We start from the raw sequence: 24466 nt of genomic DNA, 5'->3' as shown, positions 1-24466 counted from the left end.
AAATATCTTCTAAAAGTATCTCTAATGGCAAATGCTATAATAACATTGCAATTGTTATAATTTGGTAATGAATAGTAGAAAATTGAAGAATTATAACAATGGTCACTACAACAAAAATCACCTTTGGCGACTAAATTTTTAATTTAGTCGCCAAAGGCCCATTTTTAGTCGCCAAAAGTCACTTTTATACCTTCCCCGACTGATTTTTTTTGTCGCCAGTGTTATCGCGAATAAATGGTCGCCCAAGGTTTTGGCGACTAAAAACATTTTAGTCGGCAAAAAGTCAGGTCTTCAGCGACAAAACTTTTGGTCGCCAATACTCAATTCCACTTTTTCAAATTATCCATTTAGCGACAACTATTTTAGTCGCCAATAAGTCATGAATCGCCGACTAAACTCATTAGTCGCCCAAAACAACACATTTGGCGACGAAACAGTTTAGTTGCTAAAAGCATTTTTCCGAAAAAAAAAAATTCAGCCTTTGCTACTCCCAGGTTTCGAACCACTAACGTCCCAGCCTCTGTAAACCTTTACCAACACTTTCCCCACTACGCCACAAGAACATCACATGAATATAAATGCAACATATATTATTTATATAATATATTGACCGATATTAATAGAAAACAATATATATATATATATATATAAATAATTATTTTTATTTAATATATTTTACGAAAAAAATAAAGTATTTACTAAAAAAAAATAGGGGAGCACTTTTGGCGACTAAATATGAATTTTAGTCGCCAATTCTATGCTTTTTGGCTACTAAATGCTGTTTTGTCACTAAATACATTAATTTTCGCCCAAAAAAAAACAACTTTCGGTGACTAAACTGATTTTTAGTCGCCAAAAGCTCCACTTTTGCCGACTAAACTCAGTTTTAGTCGCCATTTGTCCACTTTTAGCTACTAAATTTTTTTTAGTAGCCAAAAACCTTTACTTTTGGCTACAAAAAATTTGTTCGTCAGTAAAACACCTATATTCGGCGACTAAAGTATTTTTTAGTCGCCAAAACCTATAGTTTTGGCTACTAAATGCTTTTAGTCGCCAAAAACCGTGCCTTTTAGCTACTAAAATTTTTTCAGTCGCTAAAACTCCTATATTCGGCGACTAAACTGACTTTTAGTCACTAAAAGCCCTATATTCGGCGACTAAAGTGCTTTAGTCGGCAAAAGTGCTCAAGTTTGGCGACTAAACTGATTTTAGTCGCCATTTGTACTACTTTCAGCGACGAAAATACTTATTTTAGTTGCCAATTCTGCATTTTCTTGTAGTGGGTGCTTCAATAGCCAGATGCTATTTTGGCAAAACCAAACACAAAAATTGGTGTGCTCGGACGACTGGCCAAACATCCTGAATATCCCAGCTTCTGTGTTTGATACTGCAAAAATGACAGTTTTGTAAAAATATATCTGTTTTGCCGGGAAGAAGGGAGGTTTTGCCTGGGTTGACACATATGACAGCTACCAAAATTTGTGTCAAATTTGGCATCAGCTTTGGCAATTGCCAAATTTGGCAGTTGCCATATGGTACCATTGGGGCACCATTTTCTTATCCAGCTGTCAAATTATAACAATAGCAGTTCCAATGACAAACTATTAAAAATGCTCTAATTAGGAGATTTTGCTCATAATATATATATATATATATATATTTTTTCCATTGTCCGAACTAACATTAATACTATGAAAACTAAGATAATATTTAAACAATAAAATTTTACAAATACATGAAATCAAATTAATTGTCTTAAACAAATGAACATGTACAAATTTGTGGTTAATTGCAGTTTGAAAACCACAAATTACAGTACTAAAAAAGGTTTCTATTACCACTATCACTGTCACTATTACAAATAAAAATATTAAACAATGACTTTATCATAATAATAAAATTCTCAAAATTCTCTGTTAAAAAAATATAAATTTGAAAAGCAAAATAATTTTTTTACTACTCTTAACAATTAAATTGTAAAATCCCCCCCCCCCCCCCCCCCCCCAATGAGCAAAGCAAAGCAACAATATACATATGTCCAAGCTCAAACACCTAATTACATATTTATTGGCAATATACAATGAAAAATTTAAAATTCTCGAGATATTGATTTGTGATTATATTTTAATTTTAAACAATAAATAATAATTCCAATGAAACAGTCAAAGATAAATCGACACAATAATTTAATGTAAGAAAATACCACAATTGGAGAATTCCCAATTGTGATAAAAAATCACGGGCAAAAGTCACAAAATAATTCACTAAGAAAATAAAAATGAATTATACAAGTGTACCCTCATTCACTTAGCAAATTCATGCCTGGATTGAACTGATCCCAATGTGCCTCTTCCACCACCGTCTTCATCTTGAAATTATCTTGCCCGACATTGAATCCACAACGATGAACCACTCTAGAATCTACCAAAGTTTCAAGCCCAAATTATCTGGAATCTATTGAAGAACAACTCTCTCTTTTGTGAACGAAATAATAAGAATAACTCTGATGTTTGACAATCTGTAGACCGTTAGATCAATCGATCACCTTTTACACACCAAGAAAACTCATATAAAACAACTTCCAATAGAAAACATTTTGTTTTTTCTTTCTCTCTAAGATTCTGGACGACTTGAATCCTAAAAATAGCGAATGACGCACTTTATAGAAAATATGATCGCGAAGACCGCTCGATTACACATTTCACCACTTGATCAGTGTGAGTAAAGGCAGTGCAAAATATATAGGTAGACCGCTTGAGAGCAACTTTCACTGCTCGAGCGGTCAAACAACTTCAACTGCATTTTTGTTTTTTGCTTCGGGTACATAGTTAGCGAAATAACAAACATAAAAGGATCAAGATCACAAACTCCTCTGCATAAACACAATTTGAGTTAGATTCGCACTTAAACACTCATAGCCTTACTAGAACAAAAGATTGAATATAATTACAACTGAAAAGAATTTTGTTAAACAAAAATACCATTTACAAAAACCTAACAATCAATTAAAAAACAAGTAGGTATGCGCACTATAATATTTACATCATTTCATTGTTTTTGGGAAAAGAACTTGTTTGTGGAGATGTTATCTAACCGAACAAGGGGTACCTGCTGTGCTTAAGCACAGCAGGGTGTGCCGTGCATGCAAAAACGACAGAGATTTTTTTTTTTTTTTTGGTGCCCTTTTGGAGCACAGCAGTACCTGCTGTACAGCAGGCACCCCTTTCCCTATCTAACCTGCCCCCAAGTTAAAAAAAACAAGGATGTTAACTGCAGCCTAGAACAATAGTTAGGGGCTTCTACTTGAAATTCTTTATTCTTTAAAACTGCAGATGCCAAAGTTCTATAATTTCTTCACTATTTTTCATTCACTTTCTTGAGCCACCCGTCTTGAAGTTCTATTGGCATTATGAAGTTTGAAGACAACTGTGGATAACTTTTTCCAAAATGAACGCAATGAATATCAATCTCCACAGTTGATTAAAAAATAACCCTAACAAGAATTAGGTAGAGGGGCAAAATAGTCTACCAATTTAGGTCTTGTGAATTATGTGTGCTTAAATGAATAAATAAATCTAAATCAAGGGACTTTGTCCATGAGACAGTGAATACAAATGTTTTGAGAGATTTTTCACCAATTATGCAACATTTGAACAGGTGTCTTGGACTCGGTGGCAAAATAAAAATTAATGTAGGACTAGTGAGTGAGTTTGCCATTGGGATTGCTGTTTTGCCATTCATAACCTCACCATAAGCCCTTGTATTGGGACATGTTGTGCTCCTATTTACTGTTGTCACAACCAACAACCACCATTGCTCTCCAGATGCAAGGTATTCATTGATGAAATGGACGAGGCTATGGTCGTTTAGAGTTGTTTCGGAAAGTGATTATTTTAATTAGTTTTTTTAATTTTTTTATAAAAAGACGCATGAAAAAGTAAAAAGAAGAGTTATTTTTTTATAGTGACTGCACGATTATTTTAAGTTATTGTCAAAACAACTCTTAGATTCAAGTGGTGTAGTGATAGTGGTTTAGAGTACAGATTATGAAATCATGGAATAGGAATTATTCGATAGCACATGAAGGTGAGTGAGAGATGAATCGTTTATATTACATGATATAAGAAGTCATCTAAGATTCAATTGAAAGATGACTTCTCAAAATAACTCCTAATCAGTAGTTGAGAAGTCATCTCTCACTCACCTTAATGATACTGATTAGGAGTTATTTTGAGAAGTCATCTTTCAATTTTTAATATATTTTCGATCATATCATCTCTTATATTTTTTACATGTTTTTTTTTAAAAAAAAAAAACTAAAAAATTAGTGTTTAACCATCTTTCCAAAACAATCATAACTATTAAGGTTGTGTTTGATTGGACGGACTGGATACGAGGAGATTAGAATCCATCGGACTTAAGTCCTGGGACTGTGAATCTCCCAGACTATTTGGTTGGATTGTATATGTATCATGTGTTTGTTTTTTCATGGGATTAGATGTCTAGAAAAGACTATTTTTAGTGAATCCAACGTTTAGTTGGACAGACTGAATAGGATAAATGAATAAAAGACTATTTTATCATTTTTTAATTGTTTACTAAGTAATAGCAATATTAAACATATCTTTAATATTTTAATTTTTTAGCTAGATTAAATAAAATATTAGTTTATTTTATTTTTTACACAATTAAATAAATTTATTTTTTTAAAATTAAATAAATAAAATATCATTAAAAATATATGTTATTTTTTTAATTAAAATTTTCAATAAATTCATTTTTAAAAATAATAATAATTAAATAAAACATCTATTAAAATTTAAATAATGAAATTAAATAAATTATAAACAAAATTTTAAAATAACACATCAATAAAATATCTATAAAAAATTATTTTAAAAAATTAAATAAATAAAACATCAATAAAAGTTAAACAAAATTATTTTATTTTTAAATTGAGACATTTAAATTTTATTAAATTTTACTAAATATAATATATAATTAAATAGTAGAATATCAAAATGGTCATTTCATCACCTAATCCCAACAGTGGATAGTCCCTCTGAAAATTGTCCCATACCGTCCCTATGATACAATAGTCCCCCATATGGCCATGTTTGGCCATGTTTGTTTGGGCGGACTGGATTAACATTCCCATGACTAATAGTCCTAGGACTACGAATCCGTTGGATTATGTATCCTATCTTAACTAATAGTCAAGTTTAAAATAATTAGTCCCCACTTCAATTGTTTAACCAAACATCGGATTAATAATTTTATTAGACTATTAATCCAATCCCAAGCTCATGTCCACCCGAACAAACATAGGGGATAAGGAGTCCGGCCGGACTCCATGTCTGGCGGACTAATAAAAAAACAAACGCCGAATAAAGAGCCTCTCCCGAATTACAATCCAATAGTAAATAATCCTTCCCTTATCCTTCAATCAAACCCACCTTAAAAGGATTAAAGTGTCATAAAATTTGGTAAATTAAACAATTCAGTCTTGCTTGACTTTTAAACTTAAAAATTGCAATTTTCATATTTTTAGTAATTTTTTTTAACTTTCTAAATGCGTCCAGGTTTTATTTATTTTTATTTATATTTTTTTTTCTATAATAAATTTTGAAATCAATTTTTTTATTTATAAATATTATATTTTTGAGTAAATTATAAATGCATTCTTTAAAATTTTCTTAAAATATGAATTGTCCTTATGATTTAAAAAATTATAAATATTTCATTGTCAGAATTTTTTAACAAAATTGATTGAAAAAAGAAAATTCTTAATTGTTCTCCTATACAATAAGAAAATTACTTGAATTATAAATTGAAATAAAGTTTTAATATCATTAAAAATTGTTAATTAACTTAATAATTTATTAATAAAATGAGCTATTTGTTATGAAATTAAAAATCTCAGTGAGCAGGATATAATGTATAGAATTACAAGAGATAATTCGTATTTTAAGTAAAATTTCTGGAGTGCATTATAATTTAATCTATACTTTTTAATTACATATAAATTAGGTATATTTAAAAAATAAAAAAAAATGTTTAAAAATAAAAAAAATAAAAAACTCAAAACTAAACCAAACAAATTAGGCAGACAGTAATTTCAAAGGAATTTAAGGGATGTAACTGTAATTTACTCAGAAGTTGACAGACTGGCGCCTGTCCTATTTGACTGACTGGTCAAGCCCTGAAATTCCCCTCTTGCAACGGCATGTAGAATCGATAATATCTGCTCAAGAAAATTACTATTTATACATATATCAATAGGAATATTATACATGTATAATAAATAAGATAATCTGAGTGAAATATATTCCAGTTTTTATTCTATTTTTGTTCCCCCTCTTGGTGGAAGAATCCCATTTTCTCACTGCCTTCCTGCCAAAATACCCAATTTCTTAACTTTGATCAATCAATCAATCTCTCAGTGAAATCCATGGGAGATTACAGATCAAAGTCATATGCTGATGGCAGGATGGAGATGGAGAGCTACTATGGGTACAGACCCAATTCAAACCCTCATGATCTCAGGTCTTATAGTGCTTCCTATGCTTCTTCTTATGCACCACCACCACCATCATCAACAACAACCCAGTTGGGTTTTGTGAAAGAACCCAAGTTAAAGAAAGGGAAAAGCACAGGTGGGTCTTCTTCAAAATCTTGGGGTTTGAATGATCCAGAGTTTATGAGGAAGAAGAGGGTTGCTAGCTATAAGGTTTATTCTGTTGAAGGGAAGGTCAAAGGGTCTCTGAGGAAGAGCTTCAAGTGGCTCAAGGATAGGTACACCCACGTGGTTTATGGGTGGTCTTGATTTTTTATTTATCTCTATTGCTTAACTTTCATGTTTTGTGCTTGGAAAACTCTGTGAGAAATTATAAGTTTTTGTGTTTTTGGGCCGTCTACATAAATTCATGATGTGGAATTTCCAGAAAATGAAAGTTTTTTCTTTTTCTTTTTTGTTATTGATTCTTCTTCTTTTAGGTTCTTTATGTGTTGCCATCCTTTTACTAATTCTTGATGTTGGGGTTTACATATGTTAGTTGGGTGATAAAGTCAAAATTCTATGTCATTGGGATTTCAATTTTCCAGTGAAGAACTAGTTTGTTTCTCTAAATTTAGTTGTTTATAACTTTCTATAGGTTCATTTTGGATTTGTTCTTTACTTAATGTTTTATCCAAAATTTCTTGTAGTATATACGTATTTGTGTGTTGTGAGGCTTCTAGTTATAACTAATAAGGATATGTTGTGGTGAATGTTGATTCTGGGGTGGAGCTTAAAGCGATTCCTTTCTTGGTGTTATTTCTTACTTGTGCTTCTAATTGTGTGATTAACTCATAGTGTCAGACTCAGCCAACTCCTAGATTTATGGTCTTTTACCTTAAATTCAAGATTTGGGTTATTTGAATTTGATCCACTTAATTTTTGTAAGCATGGTTAATGATAAATTCACCCACTAAAATTATTTATAAGGAGGATTGGTTAGATTGAATTTGATACAATAGGGAAAATGTTTGATTGTCTCAAATTTTCAATTTTGGCCGTTTGAATTGCTGATGTATCTCCTAACTCCTATGTTTTGTTGATTTGTTCCCTAAATTGGAGTTTCACAATGGACTCCTTTGAAGTCATCAATGCCAGTAGTTTGTTATGATTGAAGTTTTGTCTTTTGAGGTTGGCTTGACTTTTGATGACTTTCTTTGTGGACCATTGACTCTCTAGATATGTGTCTTTTTATGTTGCATATATTTGTGGGTTCGAACTTGAGGGCAGCCACTTTTTGCAAATTATGGCAAAGGTTAGGTTTGTATCCAATCTACCGCTTCTAGAGCCCCATTCAATTGGGACTGATCTGGGTGTAATTAATTTATTGAATGCTATACGCTTTAAAAGTTTGGGTTTGTACTTTGTACTATGTAGTTCTAGGCCTTGGACTAAGAAAACCCTTCTAAGTTTTCCAATCAATTTCTCTGTTTATGCTAATAAGATAATCTCATTTTTGGCATTTTTAAGTTTAAATGAGATTCTATCTTTCTATTTAATTTTGTAAAATATATTTGGTGATATGGTTGTTAATTTCTACAGCCAGTCCTCATTACTTTTATAGTACTATTACAGTTGTGGAGTTATGTCTCTACTAGTTTATGTAGCAAGGATACAAAAGCTGTTGTGTTTGTGTCAGTGTTACCAGAAAACGTTATCTCCCTAGCATTTTATATTTTGGAATGCACGTTCTGAAATATGGTATACTTTCGTTTCAAAACAGTAAATTTAGTGATTCAAAGTGATCCCATAATTTTTTCTATGTTTTTCATTAAAAGTTATCCTTAACAGGGAAAAGGTCAAATATAATCAACTAAAATCTAGATGGAGTGAAGTTTTGGATTGACAAAATGTAAAACATTGGGTCATAATGCTCATAGAACTTTGTTGTTGAACAATTAATTTGAAGACAAATACATTATAATATATTAGATGTCAAATTCAAGAAATCTGCCCCTTCCGTACCATGTTTTAGAGCATTTGCCATACCATGTTCCCGTTTCCATTTCTCGTGCCAAAATGATCCACTTTCTAGATAACATAGGTTTGTCCCCTTGGTTAAGCTGTGGTGTTTGTTGTTTGATTTGTAATTGACTTGCTTCTGCTAGCAATTTTGAATATCTTTTTGATAGAAACTTTTTCCATCTCCAGTTTGGTGGTAGTTTAATGGCTTTAGATGAATCAGAAGCTCATCCACTTCTTAGTCTTTATTGTTCTCAGTAAATTTGGTTTTTATCAAGGTAGATCATAGATTTGAAGGTGAATTATCTATGACGGTGTAGTAAGGTGTGAAATTGGCATTAATTTATTGTGTTTTCATGGCATCTGAATGAATGTGGCTTTTCTACATAGCATTTGAAGTGTTCTATTCCATAGTATGTATAGCATATTGAGGTAACACATCATTCTCTTATTTGCTTTCCAATTGTTGTGGTGGCTCAAGTCTTCAGTAATATCACTGTTTTTCTCTTGCGATAAGTCTATTCTAATGGATGTTTTTCTGCTGTTTATTTCTATGAAAATTAGTGAAAATGTTTCATTTCATAAGACTTCTTAACACTGTGGCCGGCATTAGCTTCCTGTCTTTCTTGTGATCTATGTCTCAAGCTCTTTGGGGATCTACCTAAAAATGATTCGTGTGAAAGTCCGACTGTAAAATGCTCTGGATCCATTTAATTGGACTATTCTTATACTTAAAACTCATCATTGCCAAATTCTTTGTAACCAACTCTTGTCTAATTATAGCCCAATTCTAATACCTACTTTTTATTTGGATGTTTTAATCTGAAAACTTCCTGATACTGAGGTTTGTATTGAAACTATGATTTTGGAAGCAAGCAAGCATAACCCATGTGCATGCCTGTTTCATGCTATTTGGTTTTGGAGGCCAGAACCAGTTATCATGAGTGTTTGTAATCTAGGATTTAGATCACATTTACTAAAGCTTTTGTTATGAGTTACTTATAGGTTCCTTTTTTTTATAGCATTTTTATACATACCTCTCATCGTTTTTCTTTATTTCGAAGAAGTCCTTGCAATTTTCCTTTTAAATGTGCTTTTTTTTTATGTAAAGCCTCCTTTAGTTTGCTGTGAAGCCTCATTAGGTTTCAGTTGTTGCAATTATCTGTTGTTACGGTTGGTGTTAGGTTTTGAAGTAATTGAGGAAGTAAGTTATATATTTTTTACAAAGCCAATGATTCTATGATTACTTGTAAGTTTTAGTTTTGCTTAGTTGGGATATGTGAGTGAGTCAGGGCTGAGCTGGGGCTTAGGCAGTTATTAGTTTGTTGAATTTGTTGTTATCAATTTGTAAACTGTTGAAGTCAGTCACACAATTAGTTAAGAGTTGGTTGCTAATGAACTCTGTACTTTGGAGAGTTAGTTGGAAAGTAGTATAGTAGGCAGTATCAGAGATATGTGGTTGAATTGTTTGTTTGTTTTTTCTTTTTTTCAATATTTTGGTACGCATCAGTGAGTTAAGTGCTCAACGTGTTAATTGTTTTGACAAAATGCAGCAGCAAAATAGTTATTATCCTCTCTGCTGAGAATAGGTTCTCATGTGATTTAGCCAATTTTTTTTTTTCTTCTAACCTTTCTTTCTTACTATTCATTTTTTGGTGTTTCTTTTTGGACTCGGGAATTGCTAGGTTCATTGAGAATCCTAAACTATGTTCCGCAAAGTTCTATTTTAGATTAGTTTCAATGCAAGGTACCTCTAACTGGGTTTCTAAAATTTGTATGTTTATAGTCTGCGAAATTTGGTAGGTATATTTAGAAGGTCCCCTTATTGCATGCAGTTTTTTAAAAATTCCTAGAGGATTTTAGGGCAGTATCTATATATTGCTAGTAAAAGCCGAGACTGACAACAATAGAGATTCCCAACATGTAAATTCCTATACTTCTTCATTCTTCATTTCTGGATGACATATTAGGGATCATTTATTACTCAAGACAATGTATTTATGTTAGGGAAACCCTAGGCCTAACTTTACGACAAAATTTCATTACATCGCCACAAATTGATATAACAAAAAATGTTGTAATCACAAAATTTTGAATATTTTGTTACGCTAATTTGTGACGAGATTATGTATTTTGTGATTGATATTACAAAATTTTGTGATAATATTATGTCAATTTGTGATAGGGTGCATATAGTATGCATCTCTGAGGGGTGCACACCATAGGCTTTCCTAGGCTTTCCTTTTATTTTATGCATTTATGATTTCATCATTTTTGTTTTTTTAAAGTAGACGGACTATTTTTAAAATTATCTGTATTATTCATTTTCTAAAGACAAATATGACAAAACATTTGAGTAAACTACCAATAGGCCCTAATAGTTAGATTTAATTCCTATAAAGTCCTATTGAAAATAAGTTATGGTAAAATTGTTGCTAAAAATAATTTTTTTGTGACAATTTTTTATATATGTCACTAAAATTGACAATTAGTGACTTTTTTTTATCATGATTTTTATAAATTATCGCTAAAATTTATAATTAGCTACTTTTTTTATGTCAAAATTTTCTCATAGGACCTATTAAACAATAAATCCACATATTATAATCTACACGTAAGTACCTCAAAAAATTTTAAAGACATAATAAATCCATGTTGCTATGATCATCTATTGGATCAATATAATTTATTTTCTTCATAAATGATCTAGTCAGAAACCTAAAAAATGAATAAATTGGATCAGAGTGAGACACCACGGTGGTCCTCACTGGCCTGAACTGCACTGTCCAGTACACAGAGTGGACATGAGAGAAGATTGGCCCAACTTTACAAAATTAAGAACAATTTTAGTACACAATTTAATAACAATGACAGAGGCGACATGGAGGATCAGTTGAGTGTTGTATATAACTTCTGATGTTTGGCTTGAATTGAAATAAAAGTTATTGTCTCTTTTAAGCATACAAAATCTGATAATATAATTAGATATAACTCTTTAAAATGGAATTAGTTCATTTTGTTGAATGGGTTATGGATGAATGTAATTTTCCATATTTTGGAATAGCTTAGCTTGTTGGTTGGTTGTATGTTTTTCTTCATTTTCATTTTTCATGTTTTAGAAATAAAAATATTAAAAAAATTCGAAAATATCAATTATTTTCATTTTTGTGCAAAAGTTCTTTGTGAAAATCTGGAACAACTTTTTGGTATTTCTTATAAAGTTTATTTGTTTCACAAAATTTTTAGGAAAACATGTTCCGGAAACAGTTCTTCAAATAATATTTCTATATTTTATAAAAATAAAAAACAGAAAACAAAAACAATATCAAAGATGCCCTTAATTACTTGGATCCTCAATTTTTTTTTTTCTTTTTATTTTTCCATTTCATATTTCCTATCAGTTAATGAAGTTACATAGTAAACCAGAGAGAGAGAGAGAGAGAGTAGGGACCCCCATCACTTACCAGTGATGAGCCCATTTGTAACAGTTTTAGTGTCAGCACTCAACAACCACCTCCACCTTAGTCATCTGTTCATGAAATTACCAGACCCTAAGGTCCACCATAACTCACATCAACCTGCACTAAAATATCCCTAAAATACAATCCTAGCAACCAAATTTCATGTGCCCAATCAAGACATGCCACGTCAAGGGCCCAAACAGATGTCGCATATCCAGACAGGTGGGAGAAGCCGCCTCGGTCCCTCCGGTAGGCGATCCATATACAACCCCCATGTGAATGTTGCAGTAGATACCTAAAAATAAGGCCAAGCTCATGTATAGGAAACAGATTAACTAACTTATGACAGATCAGTTGAGCACCTATGATTTGGGACAACTTTGCGACAAATGTGTCTCCATTGCCTACTATTTTTCACTATTTTATGCCTGCAAGCTTTAATTAGCCACCGATGTCTTGTCACCCTTGCAGGGCCATACTCTGCATTCTGCAATCATTTGTCGGCAAACTAAGGGAGTGTTCGAGACAAGTGTCTTCAAGAAAGGTACTCACCATTTAATGGTCACTAAATTGATTTCTAATGACCCAATTTAAATGCAGCAAAGTAATTACAAGAAGTACAAATCTATAACTTATGAGGAGTTCATATGAATTGATGGCTTTCTCTATTGACTTGCAAAGCAAAATTACTTGAATTTACACTCTACATACCTGGAGAGAGAAAAGTCAAGAAAAAAAGATATATATTCATCTATGAAGCACGGCTATTCCAAAAATAGTGTCGTACATGCACCGGGTACTTACCGGGTGCGGGTACGCGTACCGGGTACGGCAAAAAGTGGTCGGGTACGTCTGCCTCAGTCGGGTACGGCATGGGTACGCCGATGGTGCGTTTTGGGTACGACGGGGACAAAAATCAAATTTTCTGAAAAATTGAGGGGTACCGGAGCAATATTAAGAAAAATTAAAAAAAGAAAAAGAAAAAATGTATATACAATTTGCCCTAATCACCTCGTCTTCGTCTTCGACTTCGACATTTGCCCTAATCTCATCGAAGCAAAGAGGACTTCGACCATCACCCTCCTTCGATTTCGACTTTTGCCCTAATCTCATCGAAGCAAAGAGGTGACTTCGACCCTCACTCTCGTCTTCGACAGCGACTCGACCATTACCCTCGTCTTCGACAGCGACCCAGAGATAGACTTCGACCCTCATCTTCGACTTCAACCCAGAGACTTCGGCTTCGACCTGCAGAGAGGTATCTCTTCATCTTTATTTTTTTTGTTTTTTTTTCTTGTTTCTTCTTTTTTCTTCAAAGGTATAATATGATGTCAATAAATTAGAACACAAAAAATCATATTTAGAACAAAAAAATTAAAAAAATTAGAACCAGGTTATTCAATCATATTTAGAACCAAAAAAAAATTAGATCAAAAAAATTAATAAATTAAGAAATAATCATAAATATTAATAATCATAAATATTATTTTTAATCATAAAATTAGATCAACAGAATGTTAATAATAATCATAAATATTAATAATCATAAATATTATTTTTAATCATAAAATATTATTTTTAATAATCAAAAATATTATTTTTTTTGCTTATAGGAAAATGAGTTCATCAAGCAGTTTAGGTTCATCTGCTGCAAGTGCTTCTGCTCCTTCCATTGATCAATCTGGAGATGAAAATGCTCCTCTTTGGGGCTATGTTACAAAATTAGTTAAAAGGGGAGAAGGTGGAAGTGGTAATACAAAATTTAAGTGTAATTTTTTATAGTTCTTTTTTTAATTTTGATATTTAACTTCAATTTGTAGGTTAGATCTTTTAACCATAATTATAAAAAATAAAATAAAATAAAAAATCGACGTACCGCAGCCGTACCCGTACCCTACTTTTTTGGGATTTTGCCGTATCGACGCGTACCGTACTCGTACCCGCACCCGTGCTTCTTTGATATTCATATTAGGTTTCAACAGAAGACCATAAGACCCCAAAAGACAGTCAACAATATGAAACCTTGCAAAATTTATGCGACTTCATGACAAAGTCAAGTTGTACATTTCTACTGCAACCAATTTCGATTTGTTTCATGAAGTTGCATCCAAATTTATACAAAGCAACTCAAACTTCTTAGAAATGACTAATGTTTGGAAATAATTGAAATCAATAAGGTCATAATAAGTTGTTTGCAACCCCACAGAAGAGCCTAAGCTATTCACCAATTTGTAAGCCTTACTATCTCCTGTCAAAGCACTAACAGGAAAATGACATAATTTTCAAAGAGTTTCGTGACACGCCCTTGAAATGCATCAATTATATGATTCAGCTCTTCACTGGGAGCACTTCAAGGGAAAATTGGTCTAGTCACATATTATAATTCCCAAGCTGCCAGGGAAGGTTGGACAAACTCGACATCTAAATTGCCCATGTAATGACGAGTCATAAATCAGTACCTATTCTTTCAAGCTCCAAAAGACACGCTAAAAGTAGATGTTCAATGTTTAGAACATAGATGTTCAATGTCCTACTCTGTAATAAAAGGAAACTTAAAAGTAGAGGAGAAGAAAAAAAGAAAAAAAAAAGAAGAAGGGTAAACTTGACATCTAGTAGCCCAAAGTAGACAGTCTAAAATTGATACCACAGTAGGGTATCCCAATAATCACATCAATTAAAAGTCGTAATTAAATTGCAGTAGAATATTCAATCTCAAACTGTCTACCATCTAGTTACATATCAAATTATCATTCAGCTTTCACAAATGGTAACCACAACATGAGACTAGGTAATATTGTGTTGATTGACCATTCCACTAAACCAATGTTCGTTGTAAAACAGCAAGGCAAATTCTACGAGAATTCCAATCACAAAAGAATTTCAAGAGTACATAGTAACTCACAACGTGTGTGCCCATTTGAACAAAATTCTCAAAGGACAACTCAAATTATGATGAATCTAATCAGGAATCAATTTGAAATATAGACCTACCACCTATGAGATATTTATTTAATGTGGATTTTGTTCTGTTGGGTAATTAGCTAGTTGCTCCATCTGCCAGCTTTCACGAGGAGCAACTTGATCATGGGAAGGAGTGTATTGCTGCAAAGTTCAAAGACAGAATTAGAGTCTAGTTGTACATATGGTTTTCCCTTTGTTTCACAAATCAATTTCCCAGCAGTAAGTTTGAAACAAAATTTTTTCGCTCTGTTTGGTTTCATTTTCAGAATCTGTTTCCTGATAAAACACTGAATTAATTTGATGAAAAAATAATGAAAAATTCAAGAACACTAATCTTTTTCACATTGTTTAGTTTTTTTGTGCAAAAGTAAATTTTTAACTTTTAAAAACATCTTTTTGGTTTAATTTTCATCAAACTAGTTTTTAGTATTTTTTAAAAAAAAAGATTCTGAAAATGAAACCAAGTAGAGTGTTTATGATCAATGAATGGGAATTTACCAATGCTAGATGGTGTCATTAGCTCTCAATTCAACATAAGAGTAGAAATAAAGCACCAAGAAAAAGAAGGAGATATGAAGAAAGGTTCCCTATCAATCCTGTGAAAAAGAAAGAGTGAAAGCAGGTAGCCCTATTTATTTCTAGGCTTTGAAAATTCCCACATCCCGGCCCATATGAGCTTTCTGTTCAAATCATACTTTTAAGCAGTGCCAAAAATTCTTTATGTTCAAATTTAAGCAGGTGAATGAACTTGCTTCCATTGTTTAGTCCAAAGGAGAGAGAGGCACATGCATTGGGGTAGCTACTGCTATTTAAAGCCAAATATGCTTTTATCTCCACTTTATCAAAATTGATATCTTCTATTGACAACCTAAGCCAAACAGGGACAAATATAAAAATAAAAATAAATTAATATAATTAAATTGGGTGAATACCTCCATCTTTTCTAGAAGCTCTTTGGCATTTGGAGCAGAAACGACAATGTGTCGAGCACCTGGCTTGATAAAACCTTCTTCAACACCATTATCAAATAACGCAAGCAAAGAATTATAGTAACCATCAACATTTAGCAGACCAACCTGTAAAGAGAATTACAAAAGTTACAATGTTGACTAGAAATTCACCAATCAGAGATCTTCCAAAATGAAAATTGATGAGTCACCGTTTTTTTATGAATTCCAAGTTGTGACCACGTTATCATCTCCAGTAGCTCTTCCATGGTTCCATATCCACCTAAAACAATTTATAATTCATGAATACCAAAGTACAAAGTGTATGCAACTACAGTTCCTCCTTGAAAGAACACAACTCAAAATTACCGGGAAGAGCAATAAAAGCATCAGCCTCTCTAGCCATTTCAGCTTTACGCTCATGCATGTCTGAAACAATTCTAACATCTCCAACAGTCTCACCACTTATCTGTCAATTTTACCTATATTAATGATTTCTACTATTCAATTTAGTAAAAAAATTCCAACAACACAAACAATTGAGGTACTTTCATCATAAGTAACTAGGGAATGACTACCATTAGGAAATATTAAGCTTTTGTACTTTCATCAAGGTAGCTTTTATGAACACAAATAAGAAGACAACAGAACCAAGGCAAGTTAAGAGCAACACCAAGAATCAAATTAACCTCAAACGATACCAGCTTCACAAAGCAGTCTGTCAATCCTAAAGATAGTCTTTGTAGGAACACTTCTCCTATCTTAATTTATGGGGAAATTGCATTGTAACTTGAGATGTACTTATCAGTGGGAAGATAATTATACAGAATAAAATCATGGATACCTCAAGAGGCACAAGAGCTTTCGGAATGACCCTGCACGTGAGCATTCAAGAATTGAGTAAAGTGCTATAACTTGACCAAGAAAGCCTGGCCGAAATCGATGAACACGGGCTTATCTTGGGGAAATATGTAAAAATAAAATAAAAAGAAAAAAATTATTTCTAGTTACCCAAGAACATGGCAACCTCCATCAAACACTCCCTGAGAAATCAAACCCATCAACCCAACACTTCCTCCACCATACACCAAATCTATCTTCCTTTTGACCTGAAATCAAAAATCAAAATTTGAGATAACAAAACCCAGAAAAAGCTTTCTTAAACAAGCATATGCAAAAAGGGTCCCACTCTCAATCAAAGAGTAAGCAACCCACTTCAAATGATCAAAAATCCAATTCACAACCCCTCAAGAAAAATGCAGAATCCTCAGTAAGTTCATGTTCTGAAACTAAATAGGAGAAAACAATCCCACTTTCAAATTAAAGAAAGCAGTTCAATACAATAAAGACCAATTCACAACTCCACAAAGTAAATATCTGATCATAGACAGTTCATTTTTTATTTTATTTTTTTGAGACCAGAAGCCAAAAACCAGTCAGTCTTATCATCAAACAAGTTCAATACATATCATATCACACACCCTTTTCAGGAATTCAACTAAAGTTCACATGTTCAGAGTCCAAAAGTCTGAAACTAGAAAGCTACAAAAGCACTTTTGTGAATAAAAAAGAAAGAGTCAATCTAATAGTGTGTGTGTTTTAGCAAAAACAAAACCAACCAGTTCATTCCCCAATTCAACAGCAGCATCACTGAAGATTTTTCTATTGCCAGATGTGCTTCCACAGAAGACACAGACCCTCTTGAATTTGCCAATTATATTGCCATCCATTTTAAAAGATTTCTTATTTCTCTCAATTCAATCCCAAACCATTGAAGAAAACCATACCTTAAAGCATATAAAAATCAAGAAAGCAAAGAGAGAGAGAGAGAGAGAGAGAGATACAAAAAAGACAATCTGGGTATTTTGTTGTAAAGCAATTGAAATCAAGAAATCAGAGAATTTGGTATTATACATATAAGATAGAATCATGGGTAATACATACATATGCATGTGTTTGATGAAGAAAACAGAAGAAACCCACATGCTCCCTTCACTTTCTAATCCAACCCCGCTATGTTGGCTTTAACATTATTTAATTAAATAAATGTTTAAATTATTTTTGTTATTTGTTTTCTAAGTCAAAACGAAATTTCCAATGCAAACCCTTTTCTTTTTTTTTTTTTGAGAAATTACAAATATTGTCATTTTTAAAAGTTGGTTTTTTCTGTTTTTGTTTTTTTATTTCCTTTTTTTTTTGTTTTTATTTTTTATTAGTAGATAATACAATTTAGGCATGAAGACAACTTGGGCTTTTATAGGTATTTTATTATTGGAAGCTTTTTTGATAAATGCACTTTTTAAAAGTTTTATTCCATCTAAGTCATATTTTTTTTTGACTATTCCATTAGGTCTTATTTGAGATAAGAAGACCAAAATACCATTTTCATCTACTTATATTCCATTTAGTTCACATTATTTTCTTATGTTTCAATAAGTCCTATGGGTAACATAATTACCAAAATACCCCTAATGTGAATGTTCACACCGTCAATGTGAATATTCATATCGTCAATATGTAGGGGCTCGGCCCATGTCGATCCTCGTGGGTGCCCGAAAAAATTCGAGTCGGGCCGGGGCGGGCCCGGTCCATTGACAATGTGAATATTCATATTGACATGTTAACATTCACATTAATAGAAGTGTAAAATTGGCCCGCGTTCCGTGGCGGCACGAAACCCGCCCGTGGCCCATGGGCGGCTCGGGGCTGGCTTGATCCGACCCGTTGACAATGTGAATATTCACATTGACATATTAATATTCACATTGATAAGAGTATAAAATTAGCCCGCGGCCCATGGGCGGCCAAAAGTCCGCCCACGGCCCGGAGCGGGCTTGGTCCGGCCTGTTGACAATATGAATATTCACATTGACATGTTAACATTCACATTGATAGGAGTGTAAAATTAGCCCGCACCTCGTGGCTGTCCAAAACCCGCCCACGGCCCGTGAGCGGCCCGAGGCGGGTCTGGCCCGGCCTGTTGACAATGTGAATATACACATTGACATGTTAACATTCATATTGATAAGAGTATAAAATTGGCCAGCGGCCCAGGGCGGGCCCGGCCTAGCCTGTTGACAATGTGAATATTCACATTGACATATTAACATTCACATTGATAGGAGTGCAAAATTAGCCCGTGCCTCATGGCTGCTCGAAACCCGCCCACAGCCCGTGGGTGGCCCAGGGCAGGCCTGGCCTTTTTTTTTAATTCTTTTTAATTTTTTCTACCAAAATTTTATTATTTTCCACAAAAAAAGACACTAGGCCTCGGCGCGGACCGGGCCTCAGACCGAGCCTTGAATGGGCCTTAACTGGGCCGATGGGCCGGGCCGGGCTTCAAAGTGATGGCCCAGGCCCTAGCCTAGGGTCTCTGACTAGGCTCGAGCCTGGGCACAAACGACCCTTTCCCAAGCCGGGTCGAGCCGGCCAATGCGCCAAAAAATTAGGCCCAGACCCTAGCCCTAGCACAAGGGTATTCGGGCTTTGGACGAGCCGATGGATCGAGCCTCGGGTCGGGCCAGTGGGCCTGGGCCTAGCCTCGAGCTTAGGTCGGGCTTGGGCGGGCCTGGCCATTTTTTTTTAATTTTTTTTAAATTTTTTCAATCAAAATTTTATTATTTTCCACAAAAAAATACATTGCGCCTCAGGCGGACTGGGCCTCAGACCGAGCCTTGAATGGGCCTTAAGCGGGCCGATGGGCCGGGCCGGGTTTCAAAGTGATGACCTAGGCCCTAACTTAGGGTCTCGGACATACTCGGGCCCGAACTGAAACGAGCCTGCCCCGGGCCGTGGGCGGGCTTCGGGCAGCCCACGGGCCGCGGGCCAATTCTACATTCCTATCAATGTGCATTTTAACACGTCAATGTGAATATTCACATTGTCAATGAGCCGACCCGGACATATCTCGGGCCGCGGGCAAGCTTCGGGCAGCGGACAAATTTTACACTCCTATCAATGTTAATGTTAACATGTCAATGTGAATATTCATATTGTCACGGGTCGGGCCAAGCCCGCCTTGGGCTGCGATCGGGCTTCGGGCCATCCACAGGCTGCGGGCCAATTTTATACTCTTATGAATGTGAATGTTAACATGTCAATATGAATATTCACATTGTCAACGAGCTGGGTCGGGCCCGTCCTGGGCCTCTGGCCAATTTCATACTCTTATCAATGTAAATGTTAACATGTCAATGTGAATATTCACATTGTCAGCAGGCCGGGTCGGGCCCACCCCAGGCCGCCCATGGGCTGTAGGCAGGTTTCGAGCAGCCACAAGGCGCGGGCTAATTTTACACTCCTATCAATGTGAATGTTAACATGTCAATGTGAATATTCACATTGTCAATAGGCCGGGCCGGGCCGGGCTCACCCCGGGCGGCGGGCGGGCTTTTGGCCGCCCATGAGCCGCGGGCCAATTTTATACTCTTATCAATGTGAATGTTAACATGTCAATGTGAATATTCACATTGTCAACGGGCCGGACCGGGCCCGTCTCGGGCCACACATCAGCTGCGGGCGGGTTTCGCGCCGCCACGGGACGCGGGCCAATTTTACACTCTTATTAATGTGAATGTTAACATGTCAATATGAATATTTACATTGTCAACGGGCCGGACCCGCCCCGGCTCGCGGGCTGGTTTCGGGCCGCCCACGGGCCAATTTTATATTCCTACCAATGTGAATTTTAAAATATGAATGTTCACATCATAAAATTGTTAACCGTTCAAAAAATATTTATAAGAGTATCAAAATTAAATATAAGGGCATAAGTGCCCAAGAAAATAGTGTAAATTAAGAAAAAAGACTTCATGGAATAAAACTATACATACATGAGACTAAATGGATTAAAAAATTCCTTCATAAACTTCTTAAATTAAAACACTTTTAAATAAGATTTATCAATAAAAATCCTTTTATTATTTATCAGCACCCAAAAAAAAGTTGAATCTTGGCATAAAATTTTGAAGATTATTTGGATTCTTTATATACCCATTCACTTGCCTAAACAAATGAAATTTAAAGAAGTAGATTCATTAGATTAGCTTATTAGATTGATAGTGCCTTTTGTTTTGTCATCTTTTGAAGGGCCAGTATTTTAGAGACATAAATAAATCGAATCCTTGTATCACATAGAGGGTCCCACTCTTTCTTGTAAAAAGGTTTTTATTTTTATTTTTATTTTTATTTTTTATAATCTTATTTATTTGTTATTATATTTTCTTTTTGAACCAAGTAAAACCAGTTTGAACATAAAAAAATATTCGCAATTACTCATAGACAATATAAGAAGTTCAAAATCATTTTATTTTATCATTGACTATTGAACCACACAAATTTAACTGCTTAAGATAGTTTTTATTCACTAAATTTAATGGCTTAATATTGAGAGATAACACTCATAAATTGCTAAAAAAGACATCCAATATGAAAATATTTTTAGGATTAAGAACGGATTTTTTTTAACATATATGAGAAATAAGATCATTTTCACATTACCATCATTATATTTGAAAATTAAATTAAAATTTTCAAATTTAGTATTTGAAAAAAATTGTTTTATTTCTCTTATGAAAAGTTGTTATGTTATTGTTTTCTTATTAGGTACAAGTTGCAAAATTTTAAATTTTAGTAAAATGTCTCATGAAAAGACAGAAAAGTGGAGAGAGAAAGATAGAAGTGGCTGGCTGCAAGTGTCTGGCTCATGGAGAAAACCAATGGCAACAATTGGAAACTGCTAATACCAAGTTGTGTGCTTCAATGCTTGTTTGTGCAGGCTATCCGTACTGTTTGGTTGATTAGAATAAAGGTGCAATGTAATAACATGATACTTTTTAAATTTTTTTGAATTGATTTGATTGGATAGGTTATAGTATAGATTGAGATTTTTAATTTATGAGAATTATATTTTATTGTTTGGTTGTAATTTTTGTTATTTAGTTTAGATTTCGATATATATTCTATCTAATAAAATTGACATATTTTTTTTAAACTTGCACTAATAATGTAAAACAAACATGTGATTAGAATCATATATTTGAGTATCTATTACAAAATTGTTGATTTTTTTGGCCTTTGAAGGTTATTTTTATAATTGTGAGCGTGCCAATAAGGATCAATCAGTCTTTACAGAATGTTAATTGCCAACCAATTATCAGACGATTATGTTTTAGTTCTTTCAGCCTCAATGAAGAGGACTTTTACTAGTGGCTTTGTTTAGGAGAATTAAGCAAACAATGATTAAATGAAGAACAGTTGTAGTATTTCATTAAGCAAAATGAAAGACTTACAAAGATCTGAATCAGCCTCGTAGAAGTTTACAGTAACAAGCTACTTGAAAACTACTCCTATGAACGAAATGCAGTACAGGAATTTGAAGTACAGAAATGTAAAAAACAAGAAATGTAAAACTGGAAAAGAAATAAAGTAGAATAAAACTGATTTTCTGGATCTGAGTCTGGGGGTTTTTTCTGGGGCCTTCTCTGCTATTTATACTTCTCAAGGATAACCATTGAACTGCACTTCTAACCGTCGAACTGCTCCTCCATGATCGCTGATCATGTTGCCTTATAGTTAGCTCCAGTATGTCAATACCTGCAGTTAGGCTTCCCTTCTGATTTTGAATTTAAATGTGAGTAACCATTAAAGCCACATCACTTTACATCTCTTTGTTGATCCAGTACTACGCAAATCTTATGAAAACCAATATTAACTGCCACGTGTACGATCACGATTGAAGGTTTGAGTTGTCTTCCCGTATTACCCTCAACCTGCAACGTGTCGAATTGTAATTGGCTTATACAAAATATGTAGTCAATATTACCCCACGCACTAATATACCCAATACTTGGTGATATTAGTGGATCAAGGTCTTTTATCCACGTTTTAGAACGTGCATGGGCTTTGCGTTTTTAGAAACACAATTGTCATTCATTGATGATCATTTGCATTAACTCCTCTTTGATCCCTTAAACAAGCTCACTATCTCAGTATTCGAAAAGTCCAATTCAATGGATAAACAGACCTTTTCTTATCTCGATCAAGCATATGAAGAGTTGTTTGATAATACCGTTCGTCCTCGAAAGAATCTTCATGCATTGATTAGCCACATTTACCCACCTTCCTATATTCAAGTCTTGGAAGCTTTTGCAAATTATCAACCTTTTGATTACGAACACACTGTCCACAATCTTTTGATTCAGAAATTTGTAAATATGGACAAGGGAAGTTCTTCTTCTAATCCACAATCTTCTGCATGGGATGAGGCTGTGGCTTCTTCTTCCTCTAAGGCTTCTGGTTAGAGAAGCTACTTGGAACCTGAGGCATATGAGTTAAGGGAGCAAGTTAATCATCACTTTGTCGAATTCACTGATCCTCTAGAATTCCCTTCTGATGCTCGAAGTTCGGTGGTTTATCCTTACGTGCCCATCGACCGCCGACGCAGTTTAGAGGACTATCTACTTGTAGCATGGTACACATCCTCCATGCCTACAAAGATAGTACAAGCTACCCGACGCCCAGAAAAGGCACAAGGGTATAACCCATCGTTCTTAGCCTAGAAGGCGAGGCTTTGCTCTTCTGACTAGCTTGACTGTGTTAATGCCCCTCAGTTTCCTCCTTTTTTCAAAATGGAAGCCTCTATACCTCCTCCTCCGCAAAATCCCGGCTGGACAAAGAGATTAAGGCTTACCCTCTCTGCAGACAAGGTTTTTTCTCCTTGTAAGCCTCTACCTCCCCCTACTCCAGCTCAGCGAAAGTAAGCTCAACTTCTGCTTGCTGCCTTTTCTCACTTGCCTTTCAATGTTCTTGAAGACAATGTTCCTCTCAAGAACCTTCGATGGGCTTGTGATATTATGACTCGGGGTCACGTCCTCAACCTCATCGCCCAAGCAGAACTCCAAATGTTTTTAGACCAACTCCCATTGCTTCTCCATTGGCACCGAACTTCTGTGGCCACAACCCAATCTTTGAACCAACTCTCATCCCTTCTAGTTCATACCCAGTAAGAACCAGAGAACCTCATCGATGAATACGATGACTTCAAGAATAAAGACTATGCGTACTGTGATGACTTGGATATGGACGAGCTGGAACAAGGGTTAAAAGAAACAGCGTTCGAAATAAAGGCTAAAGAACTCTTTTATCAAGTGAGAGCACATCAACTTCAGCAATCAAGTCTGGAGAAAATAGAGGATAAAATAAAAAAGGAACAGAAATTTATTGACCATAGCTAGACTAAATTCCATGATCTTATTATTTATTCTATTCATTACTTTTATGAACTCGAATTTGTACCCAAAAAGGGCCTTTTGATGTAATTGATTTTGTTTCAATACAGCTAAGACTTTTCTCTTTGTTTGGCATGGTTTGATTTTATCTCTGTTTGTCTTTATAAGCAAATTTAGGGCTTCGAACTCAACAATCTCATACTTCGAATATGGATTTAATCATCTCAAATGAAACACTGAAAAACCAACATGAACTTTTCCAATTCATGGAATACAGTTGACAACTTTTGCTGATTTCTATTTAGAATCAGTGCTTCGAATTTAACAATATTGCCCTTTAAAGCTTGTTTT

At 34.3% G+C, this 24466-nt stretch overlaps 2 protein-coding genes across 2 annotated transcripts; one reads left to right on the top strand and one right to left on the bottom strand.

The window, feature by feature from the left end:
* The first annotated feature begins 6451 nt into the window (after positions 1-6451).
* LOC114312897 (uncharacterized) lies at positions 6452-6826 on the top strand. Its single transcript, XM_028259191.2, has one exon. The coding sequence runs from the start codon at positions 6452-6454 to the stop codon at positions 6824-6826; it is 375 nt and encodes a 124-aa protein (XP_028114992.1).
* A 7858-nt stretch (positions 6827-14684) lies between these two features.
* On the bottom strand, positions 14685-17881 carry LOC114312898 (cytokinin riboside 5'-monophosphate phosphoribohydrolase LOG8). Its single transcript, XM_028259192.2, has 7 exons — positions 17507-17881; positions 16899-16996; positions 16732-16762; positions 16257-16356; positions 16100-16170; positions 15873-16016; positions 14685-15081 (listed from the first exon to the last, which is right to left on the bottom strand). The coding sequence occupies exons 1-7, from the start codon at positions 17615-17617 to the stop codon at positions 14989-14991; spliced, it is 648 nt and encodes a 215-aa protein (XP_028114993.1). The 5' UTR covers positions 17618-17881; the 3' UTR covers positions 14685-14988.
* Positions 17882-24466: the final 6585 nt, after the last annotated feature.

This window comes from Camellia sinensis, chromosome 11, assembly GCF_055761805.1.
Source record: "Camellia sinensis isolate YWXY chromosome 11, ASM5576180v1, whole genome shotgun sequence".
NCBI lineage: Eukaryota > Viridiplantae > Streptophyta > Magnoliopsida > Ericales > Theaceae > Camellia > Camellia sinensis.
The sequence above is the reverse complement of the archived record's forward strand: the minus strand, read 5'-3'. Positions and strand labels throughout refer to the sequence as shown.

What these genes read in the sequence shown, in the direction of transcription:
- LOC114312897 (XM_028259191.2), top strand. Translation starts at nt 6,452, where the DNA reads ATGGGAGATTACAGATCAAAGTCATATGCTGATGGCAGGATGGAGATG.
- LOC114312898 (XM_028259192.2), bottom strand. Translation starts at nt 17,617, where the DNA reads ATGGATGGCAATATAATTGGCAAATTCAAGAGGGTCTGTGTCTTCTGT. An exon ending in AAGCTCTTGTGCCTCTTGAG is followed by an intron (nt 16,357 to 16,731) that starts GTATCCATGATT and finishes TAAAATTGACAG; the next exon opens with ATAAGTGGTGAGACTGTTGG. An exon ending in TGCTTTTATTGCTCTTCCCG is followed by an intron (nt 16,171 to 16,256) that starts GTAATTTTGAGT and finishes AAATTGTTTTAG; the next exon opens with GTGGATATGGAACCATGGAA.